This window comes from Phocoena phocoena, chromosome 20 (assembly GCF_963924675.1).
Source record: "Phocoena phocoena chromosome 20, mPhoPho1.1, whole genome shotgun sequence".
In the NCBI taxonomy this organism is placed as follows: domain Eukaryota; kingdom Metazoa; phylum Chordata; class Mammalia; order Artiodactyla; family Phocoenidae; genus Phocoena; species Phocoena phocoena.
In genome coordinates, this window is record NC_089238.1 from 5,444,070 (window position 1) to 5,461,349 (window position 17,280).

The 17,280-nt window shown below is 43.2% G+C and overlaps 1 protein-coding gene and 1 pseudogene across 1 annotated transcript in view; one reads left to right on the plus strand and one right to left on the minus strand.

The window, feature by feature from the left end:
• LOC136140962 (zinc finger protein 850-like) overlaps positions 1 to 17,280 on the plus strand; it is a 397,037-nt pseudogene that overhangs the window by 171,519 nt on the left and 208,238 nt on the right.
• Positions 1 to 17,280, minus strand: part of LOC136140808 (zinc finger protein 350-like) — a 30,100-nt gene that overhangs the window by 11,519 nt on the left and 1,301 nt on the right. The window contains exons 2-4 of the mRNA XM_065898972.1: positions 17,030 to 17,156; positions 15,115 to 15,207; positions 8,979 to 9,978 (exon numbers count right to left, since the gene is read on the minus strand). Coding sequence (XP_065755044.1) covers positions 8,979 to 9,978; positions 15,115 to 15,207; positions 17,030 to 17,156 — 1,220 coding nt within the window. The remainder of the gene's footprint in view (positions 1 to 8,978; positions 9,979 to 15,114; positions 15,208 to 17,029; positions 17,157 to 17,280) is intronic.

Consider the following 17,280-nt stretch of genomic DNA (forward strand, 5'->3'; position numbering starts at 1 on the left):
GTAATCTCTAGTGTCATAATGAACATTAATAATTTTCTTAAAGTACGTAATTTGCAGTGCTACCAGGAGAGGGAAATGTAATAACAGGAAACTCATCCAGAAGAAGGTACGATTCTGACACCAATTTGAATATGTGTGTTTTTTGAACACACCACCAAGCAATGCTACAACACTGGCTGGGTGTCCTACAGTTCATCTCAGTTCGGTCGCTATGTACCTGGAGATAATATCATATCTCACCGGTTGAAGGCTCAGTCCTATGAGACTGGCTTCTACCTCCTACTTCATGTGCAAACACAAGTCCAGGTTGTCACGTGTACTTCTAAGCAACCAGCCACAGATGGCAGGTTCCAATGACCCCCCTCCTTGGGTTGATTAATTTGCTAGAGCAGGGAATTCCCTGGTGGTCCAGTGGTTAGGACTCCGTGCTTCCATTGCAGGGGGCATGGATTTGATCCCTGGTCGGGGAACTAAGATCCCACATGCCGCGCAGCATGACCTAAAAAACAAACAAAAAAAACGAAACACAAAACAAAAACCAAAAATTTTCCAGAACAGTTCACAGAACTCAGAGAAACATTTTAGTTATTATATTTACTTATTATAAAAGGATGTAACTCAGGAACAGCCAGATGGAAGAGATGCCTAGGGCAGGGTATGTGTGTAAGGGCAAGGAGTGACCCCTATAGGAGCGTCACTCTCCCTGCATCTCCACATGTTCACCAAGCCAGAAGCAATTTCACTGAGAATACATCTAAGAAATACATCCCTCCAAAAATATGGGCATATTTGAACCAGCAGACACGCTCAGTAATTTCCATAGCACCACTACTCATAATAAACCAAAATGCAAACAACACAAGTTTAATAAATACTAGGAAAAAACAAATATTCAAACAATGGAATGCTGTGGAAAAACTACAGTCTTTGCACAGCTTTCAAGCTAAGAATGACTTTTTTGTTTTTAAAGGACGTAAAACAAAAATAAAGAAGTATATGTGAGAGAACTGTGGCTTACAAATCCTAAAATATTTACTGTGTGGATATTTATATATTTGTCTGACCCTTGTTACAGAGGGGAAAAAAAAAGTACACCTATGTGCAAAAACGTGAATAATTCTCAGAAATACTGAGCCTGACATAAAAAATGCATGATGTGGAGAAAACTCTAATTTGAAAAGATACATGCACCCCAATGTTCATAGCAGCACTATTTACAATAGCCAAGACGTGGATGCAACCCAAGTGTCCAGCAATAGATGAATGGAGGGCTTCCCTGGTGGCACAGCGGTTGAGAGTCTGCCTGCCGATGCAGGGGACACGGGTTCGTGCCCCGGTCTGGGAAGATCCCACATGCCGCGGAGTGGTTGGGCCCGTGAGCCATGGCTGCTGAGCCTGCACGTCCAGAGCCTGTGCTCCGCAACGGGAGAGGCCACAACAGTGAGAGGCAAAAAAACCCAAAAAAAGATGAATGGATAAAGAAGATGTGGTATGTATACATACAATGGAATATTACTCAGCCATAAAAAAGAAGGAAATAACGCCATCTGCAGCAACATGGATGGACTTAGAGATTATCATATTAAGTGAAGTAAGTCAGAAAAAGACAACTATCATATGATATCACTTATATGTGGAATATAAAAAACTGATATAAATGAACTTATTTACAAAACAGAAATAGACTCACAGACATAGAAAACAAACTTATGGTTACCAGAGGGGATGGGAGGTGGGTAGATAAATTAACAGTTTGGGATGAACATGTACACACTACTGTGTATAAAAGAGACAAACAATAAGGACCTACTGCATAGCACAGGGAATTATACTCAATGTCTTATAACATATAATGGAAAAGAATCTGAAAAAGATTATATATCTGTATAACTGAATCACTTTGCTGTACACCTGAGGCTAACACACAATGTAAATCAACTACACTTCAGTTTTTCTTTTTCTCTCTCTCTCTTTTTTTTTTTTTTTTTTGTGGTACGCGGGCCTCTCACTGTTGTGGCCTCACCCGTTGCGGAGCACAGGCTCTGGACGTGCAGGCTCAGCGGCCATGGCTCACGGGCCCAGCCGCTCCGCGGCATGTGGGATCTTCCCAGGCCAGGGCACGAACCCGTGTCCCCTGCATCGGCAGGCGGACTCTCAACCACTGTGCCACCAGGGAGGCCCTACACTTCAGTTTTTAAAAATGGTTTTAAAAATGCATGATGTACAATTACATTGAAACACAGTTGAAAATACGCAAAACTAAATAAACCATAATGATGAGGAATGAGTGATTATGTTATAACACCATAAAGAAAAGCCTGAAAGTGCTTGCTAATAGAGAAGATGGTATTCACCTTCGGGTGTGAGGATGTAATATAATTGGGAAGAGGTTCACAGAACACCACTGGGGTGCTGGCAATGCTCTGTTTTCGATGTAGGTAATGTCTGTATATATTCCTCTTTTTTTTTTTTTTTTTTTTTGGCCATGCTGTGTGGCATGTGAGATCTTAGTTCCATGACCAGGGATTGAACCTTCACGTCCTGCAGTAGAAGCGCACAGTCTTAACCACTGGACCGCCAGGAAAGTCCCTATATGTATATATTCCTTTTATACTGACTCACTTGTAGAGCTTTTAATTTAACAAAGAAATGGAAGAGCTCAAAAATACTAAAAGCCTGTTGCTTGAAAAGACCAATAATATATAAATATTTAGAGTCAAAACAGAAAGTGCAAATAAAGGACAGAAGGAATTAATGGGAGGGACTTCCATGGTGGTCCAGTGGTTAAGACTCTGTACTTCCACTGCAGGGGGCACGGGTTTGATCCCTGGTCGGGGAACTAAGATCCCACATGCTACACGTGGGCAAAAAAAAAAAAAAAGAAAGAAAAGAAAAAGAAAAAGGAATTAATGGGAGTTATGACTCAGATAAAATACAGATTTTTTTTTGCCTGAAAGAATACTATGAATACCTTCATGTCATTAAATTTGAAATACTAGATTTACCCTCTTGAAAACATGTTGACTTCAGACAAGATAGCAAGTGAATTTATAAGTTAGCAACAAGACAAAAATGTCCATTACCACCCCACTTTTCAATTTTGTATTGCAGAGTTGAGCCAATGCATTGAAATAAGAATAAGGTAACATTAGAAAATAGGGCAGAAAATTTTCAGCAGTATCATTATCAACACGAAAAAAGAGATTCAAGGCATTACTTATTTAAAAGAGAAAATGGTCCCCCAGAAACCCCAAAGCAGACTTTTACATACACAGTTGGCTAGAAATGCCCCATATACCTAAGCTCATTTTTTAGTACTAATTCAATCACTAGCAATGGGAACTCGAACCACATGACTGACTAAGACCAACCGGGACTTACTAATAAACTGGGATATAGGTCACCATGCCATAGGGATATATAATTAAACAAAATGGAGATTCTGTTAGCAAACAACAAAGTGTTCATGTATGTCAGGGAAGCAAGTAACGGTGCCGTTACAATATATCAATATTAGAAGGTGAGTGCAGGTGTTGGCAAACATTTTCTGCAAAGAGAACAGACACAGATTTTCAAATTTGCAGGCCAAAATGTCTCTGTCACGACTATATTCTGCCTTTGCTGTGCGAAAGCATCAGAGACGATGCAAAACAGATTGAAATTGCTGGTTTAGTCTCTCAGTCTGTAATCAACTCCTTGATTAAAAGCTAAAAGCCCAGGATAAACAACAAGGCCCTACTGTATAGCACAGGGATGTTCAATATCCTGTGATAAATCATAATGGAAAAGAATACGAAAAGGAATGTACATATATGTATAACTGAATCACTTTGCTGTACAGTAGAAATTAACACAACATTGTAAATCAACTATACTTCAATAAAATGTATTAAAAAAGAAAAAACCCACACACAAAAAAGCTGAAAACCAGATGGTTTCGGACTACTGCCCTGGGCTGTACCGTCTTCCGTCCCAGCAGCCGAAGTTGGAACCTCAACAAAAAAACTACAGCCAGGGGTCCTCGGCGTCCAAAGCCTCAGCCCTCACAGCCTCTCTGTACCACAGACACTGACTACACACTTCCTTATTAATCTGAAACCTGGGCCAGACACCCTCATATGATGACCATCCAGCCAGGCCCCAACACCACTGAGCCCCAAATTAAATCCCCAGCCTGAACCCGACACTGCGATCATCGTCAATGCCACTCGTAAGCCCTGCAAGCGGAGTGATCTGCAGAACCGCAAGCCCTGACAGCTGGAAGAGCAATGATCTCTACAGAATCTAATCATACTGACTCCCAGGACACTCCCCAACATAAACCATAGACAAAACCCGCGTCCGGTTCCCTTCAAATACCTCAAAGCAGGTACTCTCCTGGTTCGCATTAAATACATCCACCTCCGCACTTCTACCCTCCCCCTCTGCCATCCGGCAAAAATCTCATGGGTCCAGATTGCACCAAGTTCACGCGTCACCCTTGGGCGAAACAAAACCACCACTGTGACAAAGAAAAAAAAAAAAATCCAGGGGCAAAACCACACACTAACCTGATTTCCCCAACCTACGAGGAGCCTAAACGTCGTACTTCTGTGAACTGCTTTGACGTCCGGACCTGGCCGGCTCCGTCTACGGCAGCCGAAGTGGATATGCGGTGTTTGAGGAAAGGAGGACGACCGGATTTCCGGGATTTCCTAGAGAGGCAATATGTCCGCGCCCAGCTGTCCGCGGCCCCAGGGGGAGGCCATGTTGGGACACCAGACGTACAGAAAGCCAAGGGGCGGGTTTGGGTACCAGGAGCCAGGGATGGCCGGGAAGGTGAGAAGCCAGTGAAATTATCTAATTTCCTGGTACTTCGACTCCTGCAGAAAATAGGTAAATTTTCAGTCTCAAGCTTCGCGAGGCAAAAATGATGCAGGCTAAGTTGCTTTCAGCAGGCTAGGCAGACAAGTAATACGGCCGCGGCGTATATTATCTACCTTGTATTTAAAAAAAAAAAAAGTTTCCAAACGGACAAGTATGAGTTGTTGGCATGGCAGCGGAGGACGCACTCCTAGGAAGGGAAAAGATAATAACCTCCGGTAAATGGACGCCACGGAAAGCTTCTGACCGGAAAATAGTTTGTAGAAAGCTGTTTTTAATAACAGGAAAAGGGCTTCCCTGGTGGCGCAGTGGTTGGGAGTCCGCCTGCTGATGCAGGGGACACGGGTTCGTGGCCCGGTCCGGGAAGATCCCACATGCCGCGGAGCGGCTGGGCCCGTGAGCCATGGCCGCTGAGCCTGCACGTCCAGAGCCTGTGCTCCGCAACTGGAGAGGCCACAGCAGTGAGAGGCCCACGTACCGCAAAAAAGAAAAAAAAAAAACAAACGGAAAAAGATTCCCAGAAGCTGGTACAGTACCGGGCTGGCTAGTAACGAGAGAAAAGAGCGGCTGGGGCTAATGTAAGTTGTGATGGGGGGCGGCGGGGGCGGCGGGGGCGGGGGGCACTTAGGAAAAGGCCACTAGCAGTGAGGCCATTCAAGGTCTCGAGTCGCTGGGAAAAGCACAACCTGCGGGTGGTGATGAGGACAGTAATCCAAGATTTAGGGCAAAGAATGTCAAAATTAGGTGTGCATAAGGCCATAGTTAAAAATGCAGTCCTGGATTCCAGCCTTATTAGGAGGTCGGGGACTTGGCTGGGAAATTTGCAATAAGTTTCTCAGAGAATCTGAGATAGAAAGCCTGTCATATACAATCATTAGAAACAGTCCTGGAATGTTCTCTGGTTACCAATATTATGATGGGTGACTCCCCTCAGTACTTCAGTCTTGGCTCAAATTATATAGAGGAAAGCTTGGGGGGAGGGCATCCCCCATTATTACCAATACATTACTATAAATTACCATTACTAGGCTCTATTTTTCTTCATAGGACTTATCACTTGCTGACATATAATCCGTTGACTCTCTCCCTCATATTGTAAGGTCCTTAAAGGCTGTTCCCTTGCCTCTGTTGTTCATTGATTTATCTTCAGTGTGGAATACAGCATCTCACACAGTGTTGGTGCTTTAAAATACATCTGAAGGAGGGAATTACCCAATAATCCAGCGTTTCAGATTGAATTCTGAGCCGGCCACAACATGGCAAATTTCCATTTCCTTTCCTATTAACAAGACCCAACTATTTATAACTAGAATAGTTAGGATAACTACAGGATAGTTAGGAGATTAAGGAAAAGTACTCTGGCTAGTGAGAGGCCAAGAGCCCCACTCCCAGAAGAGGGAGAAAGAATAATGAAAACACATCTCAATTCAGCAGGTAAGAGTGCAGCTGGAATTTTTTTAATGGTGGCAGCTCTCAAGAGTGATAGTCCTGTGGACAAAGGTTCTTCTCCACAACATCCTATAAGAGTGTCACCTCCCGGGCTTCCCTGGTGGCGCAGTGGTTGAGAGTCCGCTTGCGATGGGGGGGACGCGGGTTCGTGCCCGGTCCGGGAAGATCCCACATGGCACGGAGTGGCTAGACCCGTGAGCCATGGCCGCTGAGCCTGCGCGTCCGGAGCCTGTGCTCCGCAAGGGAGAGGCCACAACAGTGAGAGGCCCGCGTACCGCAAAAAAAAAAAAAAAAAAAAAAAAGAATGTCACCTCCCATCTCCTATTTTCTCCTCCATTCTTACAGACTAAGATTCCTATCCTTTGTATTCTATGTATTCTGAGGATCCTTTTTCCTTTGCCCAGTTTATATTGTTATTGGGTCTCTAATCACATACAATTTGGGGAAGACAGCTGTGTTCTTTAGGATTGCCTTCCAATGGCTCATTCCTTTCAATGACAGAACACTCTGATTAGTCCACTAGCTCATTCATTCACTTTCCAAATCAATACATAATTGGTTTTTATTTTTCTGTGCTGGGAAATATAAAATCATGTAAACCAGGGCTCTCCAGTATAACTTTCTAGGATGATGGAAATGATGACAGATTTCTCAGTATATACTTTTCGGCCACATAGTCAGCTACAAAGTTTTGCTCATTGTGCTGTCCAATGTGGTACCCACTAGTCACATTGTGACCACCTGAAATGTGGTTTAGTGCAACTGAGGAACAGACTGTTGTTAAAACTTTAACATTTAAATAGCAAAATCAAGGGATTTTTAATCTACTGGGGGGATAAGACTTGGGCATTAAAAAAATAACTTGTATCCTGAAGTGCTTAAAGTCCGTTAAGAGTAGCCCTTGCCGTCCCTCAAAATAATATACAACTTAAACAAGAAATTATCATAACCCCTTGAACCAATACTCCATATCTGCTAAGGACTGAATGTTTATGCCTCCCAAAATTCATATTTGGAGGCCTAATCCAAAATATGATGGTATTCAAAGGGGAAATGTGGGGGGGTGGGAGGGATAAATCAGGAGCTTGGGATGAACATACACACACTACTATAAATAAGATAGATAACCAACAAGGACCTATTGTATAGCACAGGGAACTCTACTCAATATTCTGTGACAACTTATAGAAGAAAAGAATCTAAAAAAGAATGAATATATGTATAACTGAATCACTTTGCTGTACACCTGAAACTAACACAGCATTGTAAATCAACTATACTCCAATAAAATTAAAATATTAAAAATAAAACCCAAAATACGATGGTATTAAGAAGTGGGGCCTTTGAGAGGTGACTGGTTCAAGAGGGTGGAGCCCTCATGACTGGATTAGTGCCTTTATAAAAGACATCCCAGACAGCTCCTTTGCCCTTTCCCCTATGTGAGGATACAGTGGGATGACTGTCTTCTATGAACCAGGAACCCTCATTAGATACCGAATCTGCTGGCACCTTAATCTGGGACTTCGTAGCTTCCAGAACTGTGAGAAATAAATTTCTGTTTTTATAAGCTACCCAGGCTATGGTATTCTCTTATAGTAACCAGAAGGGACTAAGAAAATGTCTATTTCACCTTGTGTACCTATTTACATCCTCTTACTAGATTACCTGGTGTGTAAAGGTACCACTTAAAGACAATCCAGTTACCTCAAAGCTCTCTCCAGGAGACCATGGGCTTTTTCTGGTTTGGTCACCACTGTATCCTCAGCTCCTAGAGCAGGACCCAGTAAAAAGGAAGTATTCGACAAATACTCAGTAAATGAACAAAATGACTCAATCAAACTGGCTCAATCTATTTGCACAATGTAAATTTCTCGGGGTTTAAGATAGACATCCCAGTTTTCAAGTAATGCTTCACCTTGGCCTTCCAGAAACTGAATTGATATATACACGCCCAGTATCCCACCAGTCCAATATTAGCCCTGTTGTTTTTTATTTTTCATAGCAACCTTCCACATACAAATTATGTGTTTAAAAACAACTATTTTCTCCACTTAGTTGAACTCAGCCTTCCTTCATTCATTCGACTGACACAACAGAGCAATTGATGTGTATGTGTTTGGGTTAACATCAGATTATGTCTCTGTATCAATGCATGTATCTAATTAGATGAGTACATCATGCGTTCCCAGTCTCAGCATTTATACAATTTCTCTCAGTATATACTTTATCAGCCACCATATAAGCTAAAATTTTTAGCTCAATAATTTATATCTTTTTCACATAGTATGTCTCTGAGTTTTTTTTCCTACTGGTTTTCTGTGACATAAAATAAGATGTAATTGACGACTGAAGGCACAACTACATTCAATGCATTCATAAGGGTTCTCTCCTGTGCAAGACCTCTGTTATCTCCTGTGGGTGCACATCTGGCCACAGGTTGTCCCACTATGACTACATTCCTATTTGCTAGGAGTTCACTTATGTTTACTGATGTCTGAGGGGCCACTGAAGGCACCTGCATAGTCACTGAATTTACAGGGGTTTTCTCCTGCATAACATCACTAGTCTGTGAGGAGCTGTGACTCTCTGAGGGATGATTTTCCACCTTGGCTGAAGCTCCACGTTTCTCTCTTGTGTGTATTATCTTATGTTTAACAAGGCAAGACATGTAGGCAAAAGCTTTCCCACACTCATTGCAGATATAGGGTCTCTCTCCTGTATGAGTTCTTTGATGAACAATGAGCTTTTGCTTTGTAGTGAAGGCTTTCCCACATTCACTGCATTCAAAGGGTTTCTCTCCTGTGTGAATTCTTTGATGTTTAATGAGACCCGACTTCTGGGAACAGGACTTTCCACATTCATTGCACACAAAAGGAGTCTTTCCTGTGTGAAATCTCTGATGTGCAATGAGGCAAGTCTTCTGGATGAAGCCTTTTCCACATTCATTGCATATGTAAGGTTTCTCGCCTGTGTGAATTCGCTGATGTACAATGAGATTTCCCTTCTGGATGAAGCCTTTCCCACAGTCACTGCATATATACGGTTTCTCTCCGGTATGGGTTTTCTGATGTATATTGAGCCGTGATTTCTTGAGGAAGGCTTTGCCACATTCAGTGCATTCATAAGGTTTCTCTCCTGTATGTGTTCTCTGATGTTCAGTGAGCATGAACTTTCTAGAGAATGCTTTCCCACACATGTTACATCGATGGGGCTTCTCTCCTGTATGAATTATCTGGTGATCAGTGAGCCAAGACTTTTTGATAAAAGCTTTCCCACATTCACCACATACATGAGGCTTCTGTATTTTTTGGGTTTTCTGATGCTTGCTGAATTGGGTCTTAGAGCTGATGGGTTTTTGGCTTTTGGGAGATTTAATTTCAGTATGAAATTGTTCATTGTCAGCATGGAGATAGGATTTCCCATCGCCAGTAAACTCAGCAGGGATCTTTATTTCATAGCTCCTGCTCTGGGGAAGTAAAGTTAAATCTGACTTCATACTTTTTCCATGTAAGTCAAACACATCATGATTTTGCCTGAACAGAAAATGAGTTCTGCTCTGATGAACAAAATATTCCAGTGGGTTCTGTTCATGCCATTGTTCTAGTCTCTTCTCCATGCTCTCATTTTGTAAGTGCTCCAGCAGGTGATCATCAACTTTCCAGATTTCTAGGAAAGAGAAGAACAATGAATTTCTTAAAAATACCTCGATGCAGGGCTTCCCTGGTGGTGCAGTGGTTAAGAATCCTCCTGCCAACGCAGGAGACACAGGTTCAATTCCTGGTCTGGGAAAATCCCATATGCCACAGAGCAGCTAAGCCCATACGCCACAACTACCAAGCCTGCACTCTGGAGCCTGCGAGCCACAACTACTGAGCCCATGGGCCACAACTGCTGAAGGCTGTGCACCTATAGCCCATGCTCTGCAGCAAGAGAAGACACTGTAAATGAACAAAAACCAAATATAAGAAGCCCTCACACTGCAATGAAGAGTAGCCCCCGCTAGCCGCAACTAGAGAAAGCCCACACACAGCAACGAAGACCCAACACAGCCAAAAATAAATTAATTAATTAAAAAAAAAAAAAACCTTGATGCTAGGAGTCATTTTAGTGATGTTCCTATTATATAAGTGTAAATAAAATTCCATGTTTAATGTTCCCTGCACATTGGAACAAACAATACAAACCAACCAAAAGGTAAACGTAGTTTGTGTAAAACACAGGGTTGGATAGTTCAAAATGAATAAATATAGATTTGAATACTTTCTAAATACTAGCCTTGCAAAACATGGAGAGACTGTAAAATACAAGCAATTTCCTGTGAGCAGGAGACCACAGGTTGCAGGGCCACCTCATCCAAACTGGGGAGGGATGGACCCATTCATTCCACAGATCCTTACTGATCACCTCTGTGTACAGGAACGGTGCTACTGTTGTGGATTTGCAAACGTACTCCTCGTGTTCACGGAGCCTATACTATAGATGGGTAAAAGCACTTTACAGGGCAGAGATAGACACAAGGAAAACAGCTGCAGGTTGGAAAACGTGGTGGGAAGGAGCAATGGAGAGGAAGAAAGGTGCAGGGCTCATTTTGGAGGGAGACAGGCCTCCCCATAGATCCATTGTTGTGGTCTCCATGAGGGGAATGAAGAAAATGACACAGCGCAGAACTCCAAGCACATCTAACTTACAATCTCCAAAACAGAACTGGTTTCCCAGGCTAGGTCTCCTCCACCTGTCACCTCCGGCACAGTCACTGCCAACTCCACTCTTCTCCTTCACCACGACAAAACTCCTCAGCATTTGTTTCTCTCGCTCACACACAATATCCAGCACAATGATCAATCCTGCCTGCCCTCCTTTAAGATACACCCAGAATGGGACAGGCACCCACTCCTTCCACCCTCACGAAGCCAATCACTCTCTCTCACACCACAGCTGTAGCCTCCTCCCTGGCTTTCCTGTCCCTCCCCTGCCAGTGCCTGTCTATTTTCTACACATTAGCCAAACGGAACCTTTTAGCACCAATTATATCACATCAAGCCTCCTCTACTCAAAACTCCCTAATCTTTTCTCATCTCATTATGAATAAAATCAAGGTCTTGACATAGACAACAAACTATGGTTACCAAAGGGGAAAGGTGGGGGGAAGGGATAAATTAGGAATTTGGGAGTAACATATACACACGACGACATATAAAATAGATAAACAACAAGGACCTACTGTACAGCACAGGGAACGATAGTCAATATTTTGTAATAACCTATAAAGGAAAAGAATCTGAAAAAGAATATAGATAGATCGACAGATAGCTGAATCACTTTGCTGTACACCTGAAACTAACACAACATTGTAAATCAACTATACTCCAATAAAAAATAAATTAATTTGTTAAAAAATTAAGGTCTTGATGTATCCTTGAAAGGCCCTTACGTGACCTGCTCCCCAGCCCCCAGCCTCTACCCCACTGACCCTATGTCTCCAGTCATGCTCTCTATGTTCCATCCAAACAGGCTTCCGAAAGTTCTTCAGACACGCTCTTGCTTCAAACCTTTGAACTTTCCAGGTTTATTTTGGAACACTCCTCCCCCAGGGAAACTACTGCTTGCATCCCTCATCAACCTGCTCAACTCACCTTAACAAACAAGATTTTAGGGAGGGATGGATTGGGAGTCTGGGATTAGCAGATGCAAACTATTACATATAGAATGGGTAAACCACAAGGTCCTACCGTATAGCACAGGGAACTATATTCAATATCCTGTGATAGGGACTTCCCTGATGGCGCAGTGGTTAAGAATCCGCCTGCCAATGCAGGGGACACGGGTTCGAGCCCTGGTCCGGGAAGACCCCCACATGCCGCGGAGCAACTAAGCCTGTAAGCCACAACTACTGAGCCTGCACTCTAGAGCCCGCGAGGCACAACTACTGAAGCCTGCGCGCCTAGAGCCCGAGCTCCTCGACAAGAGAAGACACTGCAATGAGAAGCCTGCGCACTGCAATGAAGAGTAGCCCCTGCTCGCTGCAATAGAGAAAGCCCGCGTACAGCAACCAAAACCCAACACAGCCAAAAATTAAAATTAAAATTAAAAAATTAAATAAATTAATAAAAAAAGAAATTAATACAAATCAACCATACTTCAATTTAAAAAAAAAAATCAAGACTTCTTATTCCTAAAGCACAGGGCCAAGTCCAAGCACTCATGATGTAGTCATGCTGCTTTACATCCCTGAAAGTAATTTTGACCCCAAAACCTTAACATCAACCTTCATCCGTTTTTTCCGCTCAGCCCATATTTATTTAAATGTCAACTCTCATTTGCCCTCTATAAGCAGCATATCCAGAATCCAACCAACACTCACCCCTCCACCCATGCTGCAGTCAACCATTCTCTCTGTCACCATGTTTTTTGCAATAGCCTCCTACAAGGCTTTCCTGCTTGCCCCCTGCCCGCTATGGTCTGCTTTCTACACAGAAGCCAAAGGGATTCCTTGAAAAATGTAAATTATTTCATGTCATTCCAGTACTCAAGAACTCCTCGTGTTTTCTCATCTTATTAGGAATAAAATCTCGATTCCTTGAAATTGAGTACATGACCAACCTTATCCACCACCCCCCGCCCCTGCCCGTCCCCACTGCTACTGCCTCTTCGGCTTATTCCCATCACGTTCCTGAAAGCACACTCTGCTCTGTCCACATGGGCTCCTTAATGTCTCTTAAACTCATTCGTGGCGTGGCCTTTTAAGTTTGCTAGCCGCTCTACTTGGAAAACTCCTAACCCGGCAGCCTACTAACTTCCCGCATTTCTTGGCTCAGAGGCACCTTACCTGAGAGGTGTTCCCTGCCTAAAAGAGGAGCCCCAGCATCAACTCTTCCATAATGCTGGCTAAAGTTTTATCACAGCACTTTTCACCCCCTAGGTATATTATTTGTTTATTGTTATCAATTCCTTAACTCCTTTCTCACAGACTAAAAACTCTTGATCATTTGTATACTTTTTCCCACTGTTCTTACCTTCCAGTATGCACTAGGCTATCAGAAAATACAGAGGAATGAAAAAAAGAAAAGAAAAAAGATTTCGAAAAATAGAGGAATGAATCAAAGAAGCAATTACATGTATGGAACACATTGGGGAGAATTTAGGAAAGAAGATGGAAATCTATCTCTTTCTGAGCAAGATGATATCATATCATGGAGATCATGGAAAGAAAAATTTTAACTGCCAGATAATGTGGTTAGTGGAGACTAAATGTCATCAGGATCCAGTGGGAAGAAAAATGAAAATTTTAGGGAAATGAAGGCAATAGTAATGTCAACAATCAACGAGAAGAAAGTTCAAAATCAGTAAATACACAAAGGAATTAATCATTCAAAGTAGGCAAGAGTTATGATTGTGTTGAGGTTGGAACTGAGAACACAGGATGTTAAAATAACATTTCTAGTTAAAAATTCATCATGGGGCTTCCCTGGTGGCGCAGTGGTTGAGAGTCCGCCTGCCGATGCAGGGGACGCGGGTTCATGCCCCGGTCCGGGAAGATCCCACATGCCGCGGAGCGGCTGGGCCCGTGAGCCATGGCCGCTGAGCCTGCGCGTCCGGAGCCTGTGCTCCGCAACGGGAGAGGCCACAACAGTGAGAGGCCCGCGTACCGCAAAAAACAAACAAACAATTCATCATGAACAGCAGACCCCTTAACAGAAGAGAGCTCTGCTGGTGGGGAACATGCGAGGTAATGCCTGAATGGCCAGGATGGAGGACGCACAGGAATAAGGGAGAACCTAAACCTCTAGGGTTTCCTGGGAGGGAAGATTATCTTGGGTCCTTGCAGTTACTGGAAACTCAGGAGAGCTGCCATTGAGATGAGTAAATTATATAGAAGCCAAGTCTGTGGTGGAGAACATGGGGGAGAGATCAATTTGGGAGTCTTATCCAGGGAACCGAAGGAGTTTATTAGCTTGTTAGAATGAAGAAAACTTGGAAGGTTAGGAGATCATTGAGTAAAATGGAAAACAAAACCTTTGGAAAACCTCAGAGCGGGGACAAGGCACAGTGAAGACCAGTTTACTTTGGGGATCGGCATCCAAGATGGGGTGGATGTGAGGAAGGAAATCAACATTACCAGTGGGGCAGAAAGGTGCAGTAACCAGAAGACATTGAGGAATTCAAAAGTTTTCTCTTTGGAGAGAGGCCTTGGAAGGTGGAATTTCATAGAAAAGGAGGTAGAAGTGTACGAAGAAGAAGGAAAAGATATGAGAATCCGGGGACTTCCCTGGTGGTGCATTGGTCAAGGATCCGCCTGCCAATGCAGGGAACACGGGTTCGAGCCCCAGTCCGGGAAGATCCCACATGCCACAGAGCAACTAAGACCGTGCGCCACAACTACTGAGCCTGCGCTCTAGAGCCCGCGAACCACAACTACTGAGTCTGTGTGCCACAACTACTGAAGCCCACGTGCCTAGAGCCCGTGCTCCGCAACAAGAGAAGCCACTGAAATGAGAAGCACATGCACTGCAACGAAGAGTAACCCCCACTTGCCGCAACTAGAGAAACCCTGCATGCAGCAACGAAGATCCAGTGCAGCCAAAAAGTAAATAAATTTATTTTTTAAAAAAAGATACGAGAACACTAGGAAAAAGAAAACTATGCAAACAAAAAACAAGATGGGGGTAAAAAAAAAGAAACAAATCCCAGAAAAGATAGAATCTTCCCTAAGATGGGATACATTTTTCTCTAAACTCCTACAAAGAAAAAGAGGTCTGGCACCGGGATTTCCACAGCCTGTCACCTTGCTGGTCTCTCACTCACCTGAACGGGTTTGACAGTGGATTTCATTTTCCATCGTCCATGGTTCTCCTTGACCCAACTCGGACAGTACATTTGGTTTGCTGGCTTGAAAACCTATTCATGGAAAATGATACAAGATTTAGATGCAGTGAATGGCGCATGGGGTCCATGAAAACCACAGAATCCTACCTCTGAGGACAATACGGTTTTCACATTTTGAAGGAAAAACACACCCCTCTGTGAGTCTCCTCTCCTGTCAATCCTTCTGCTTCACTTCTGACACCAGATATGTGGGTTTTCCACACATCAAGGAATTCTGCAACACCAACTGACACTGACGGGGTGTCCTCCGATTTAATTCAATTCTGACACGATCTACCCGGTGATAGGGTCAGATAATACAGGTTAGGGGTACACTCCCATAAGACTTCGGCTCCGCTCCTGCATTTCTGGCACCAACTGTAAATTCAAGCTGTTTCCTGGGCTTCTGATCAACCATGAATAGATCAGAGGTTCCCATGACTCCCTTTCTCAGGTTCGATTAATTCACTAGAGCAGCAGACAGAACTCAAGAAGACAGTTTACTTACTAGGTCACCAGTTTATTATAAAAGGATACCCAGGGAGCTCAGCTCGGTGCTCTGTGATGACCTATATGTGGTGGGGGAGGGGGGAGGTCCAAGCGGGAGGGGATATAGGTATACACAGTGCTGATTCACTTCATTGTACAGCAGAAACTAACACAACATTGTAAAGCAATTCTACTACAATTAAAAAAACAAATAAAAAATTAAAACTTAAAAATAAATCAATAAAAAAATAAAAGGATACAACTCAGGAACAGCCAGATGGAAGAGAATACAGTACAAGGCATGTGGGAAAGGCCACAGAGCTTCCATGCTCTCTCTGGGGGCACCCCTCCCCTGGCACCGCCAAATGGCCACCAATCTGAAAGCTCTCCGAGCCTGTCCCTGTGGAGTTTCATAGAAGCTTCACTATATAGCCATGACGGATTAAATCGTGAGGCTTTGAAATATTTCCAGACATTGTCAAATGTCCCCTGGGAAACAAATCGGCCCCAGTTGAGAACCACTGACCTAATGGGGGAGAGAGCTGGAAAATGGTAAATGCACAGAGAAGATGGGTGTGACAAGAGACCCTCACAGTTGCTGCTGAATTTTTAATTATAAATGACTGATTGTTTAGTAGAAACTCTATATGTTGCAGCAGATATGGAAATTATTCATTATTGTAGTTAAAATGGTACAAGCTGTGGTCATTGTGTTAATCATTGTTAAAGTACTGTTGTTTGCAGTATGCATATACAGGTATGCAGAGAAGAATGAAACTCCTCTGACCAAGGACTTATTAAACTATGTTCTAATTGTCAAAAAAACAAAACAAAACAAAAAAACATCGGGCTTTGGTGATTATGATTTAATCTCCAGCCACTTTGTTCTCCCCAGAGGCGGGGTGGAGGCGGGACTGAAAGTTGCAACCCTCTAAATCATGGGTGGTGAGCTCAGCGACCAGCCCGCAATCTTAGGTTATCGAGTGGCCTTCCCCAAATCACCTCATTAACATAAACTCACATGCCGTGGTAAGGGTCCCTTATATTAATAACAAAAGACACACATTTCTCCTTTACCCTCTTATAACTTAGGAAATTCCATGGATTTTAGGAGCTCTGTGCCAGAATTGGGGATGAAGACCAAATATATATATTTCTTAATATAAATCACAGCATTATACACAGCTACAAAATAAAGGCGTTTCTCTCAAGAGAAAGGAGAATATACCCACTTCTCTTGGGCCAGAGACAGGACCGAGAATCTACTGCTTCAGAGAATCACAGACAATCCAAAGCTTTCAGAAGCTGAGAAAGGAAACCCCACTGACTGGGGACCCTCTCAGGGACCCAGGGGACCCGTCCTCACCCATGGACAGCAGGTTGCTATAGTTCTCCAGCATCACGTCCCGATACAGGTCCTTCTGAGGAGGGGCCAGGAGCTGCCACTCCTCCCACGTGAAGTCCACTGCCACATCCTCAAATGTCAGGGTTTCCTGTAATAACAGTGGTGTTTAATGAACTGATCTCTTTTTGATGATATGGAAGAAATGTTAGTTTGTCTTCTCATTTCCACTTTATAGGCTAGATCTGTATATCTAGACACATGGAAGAAGCAAA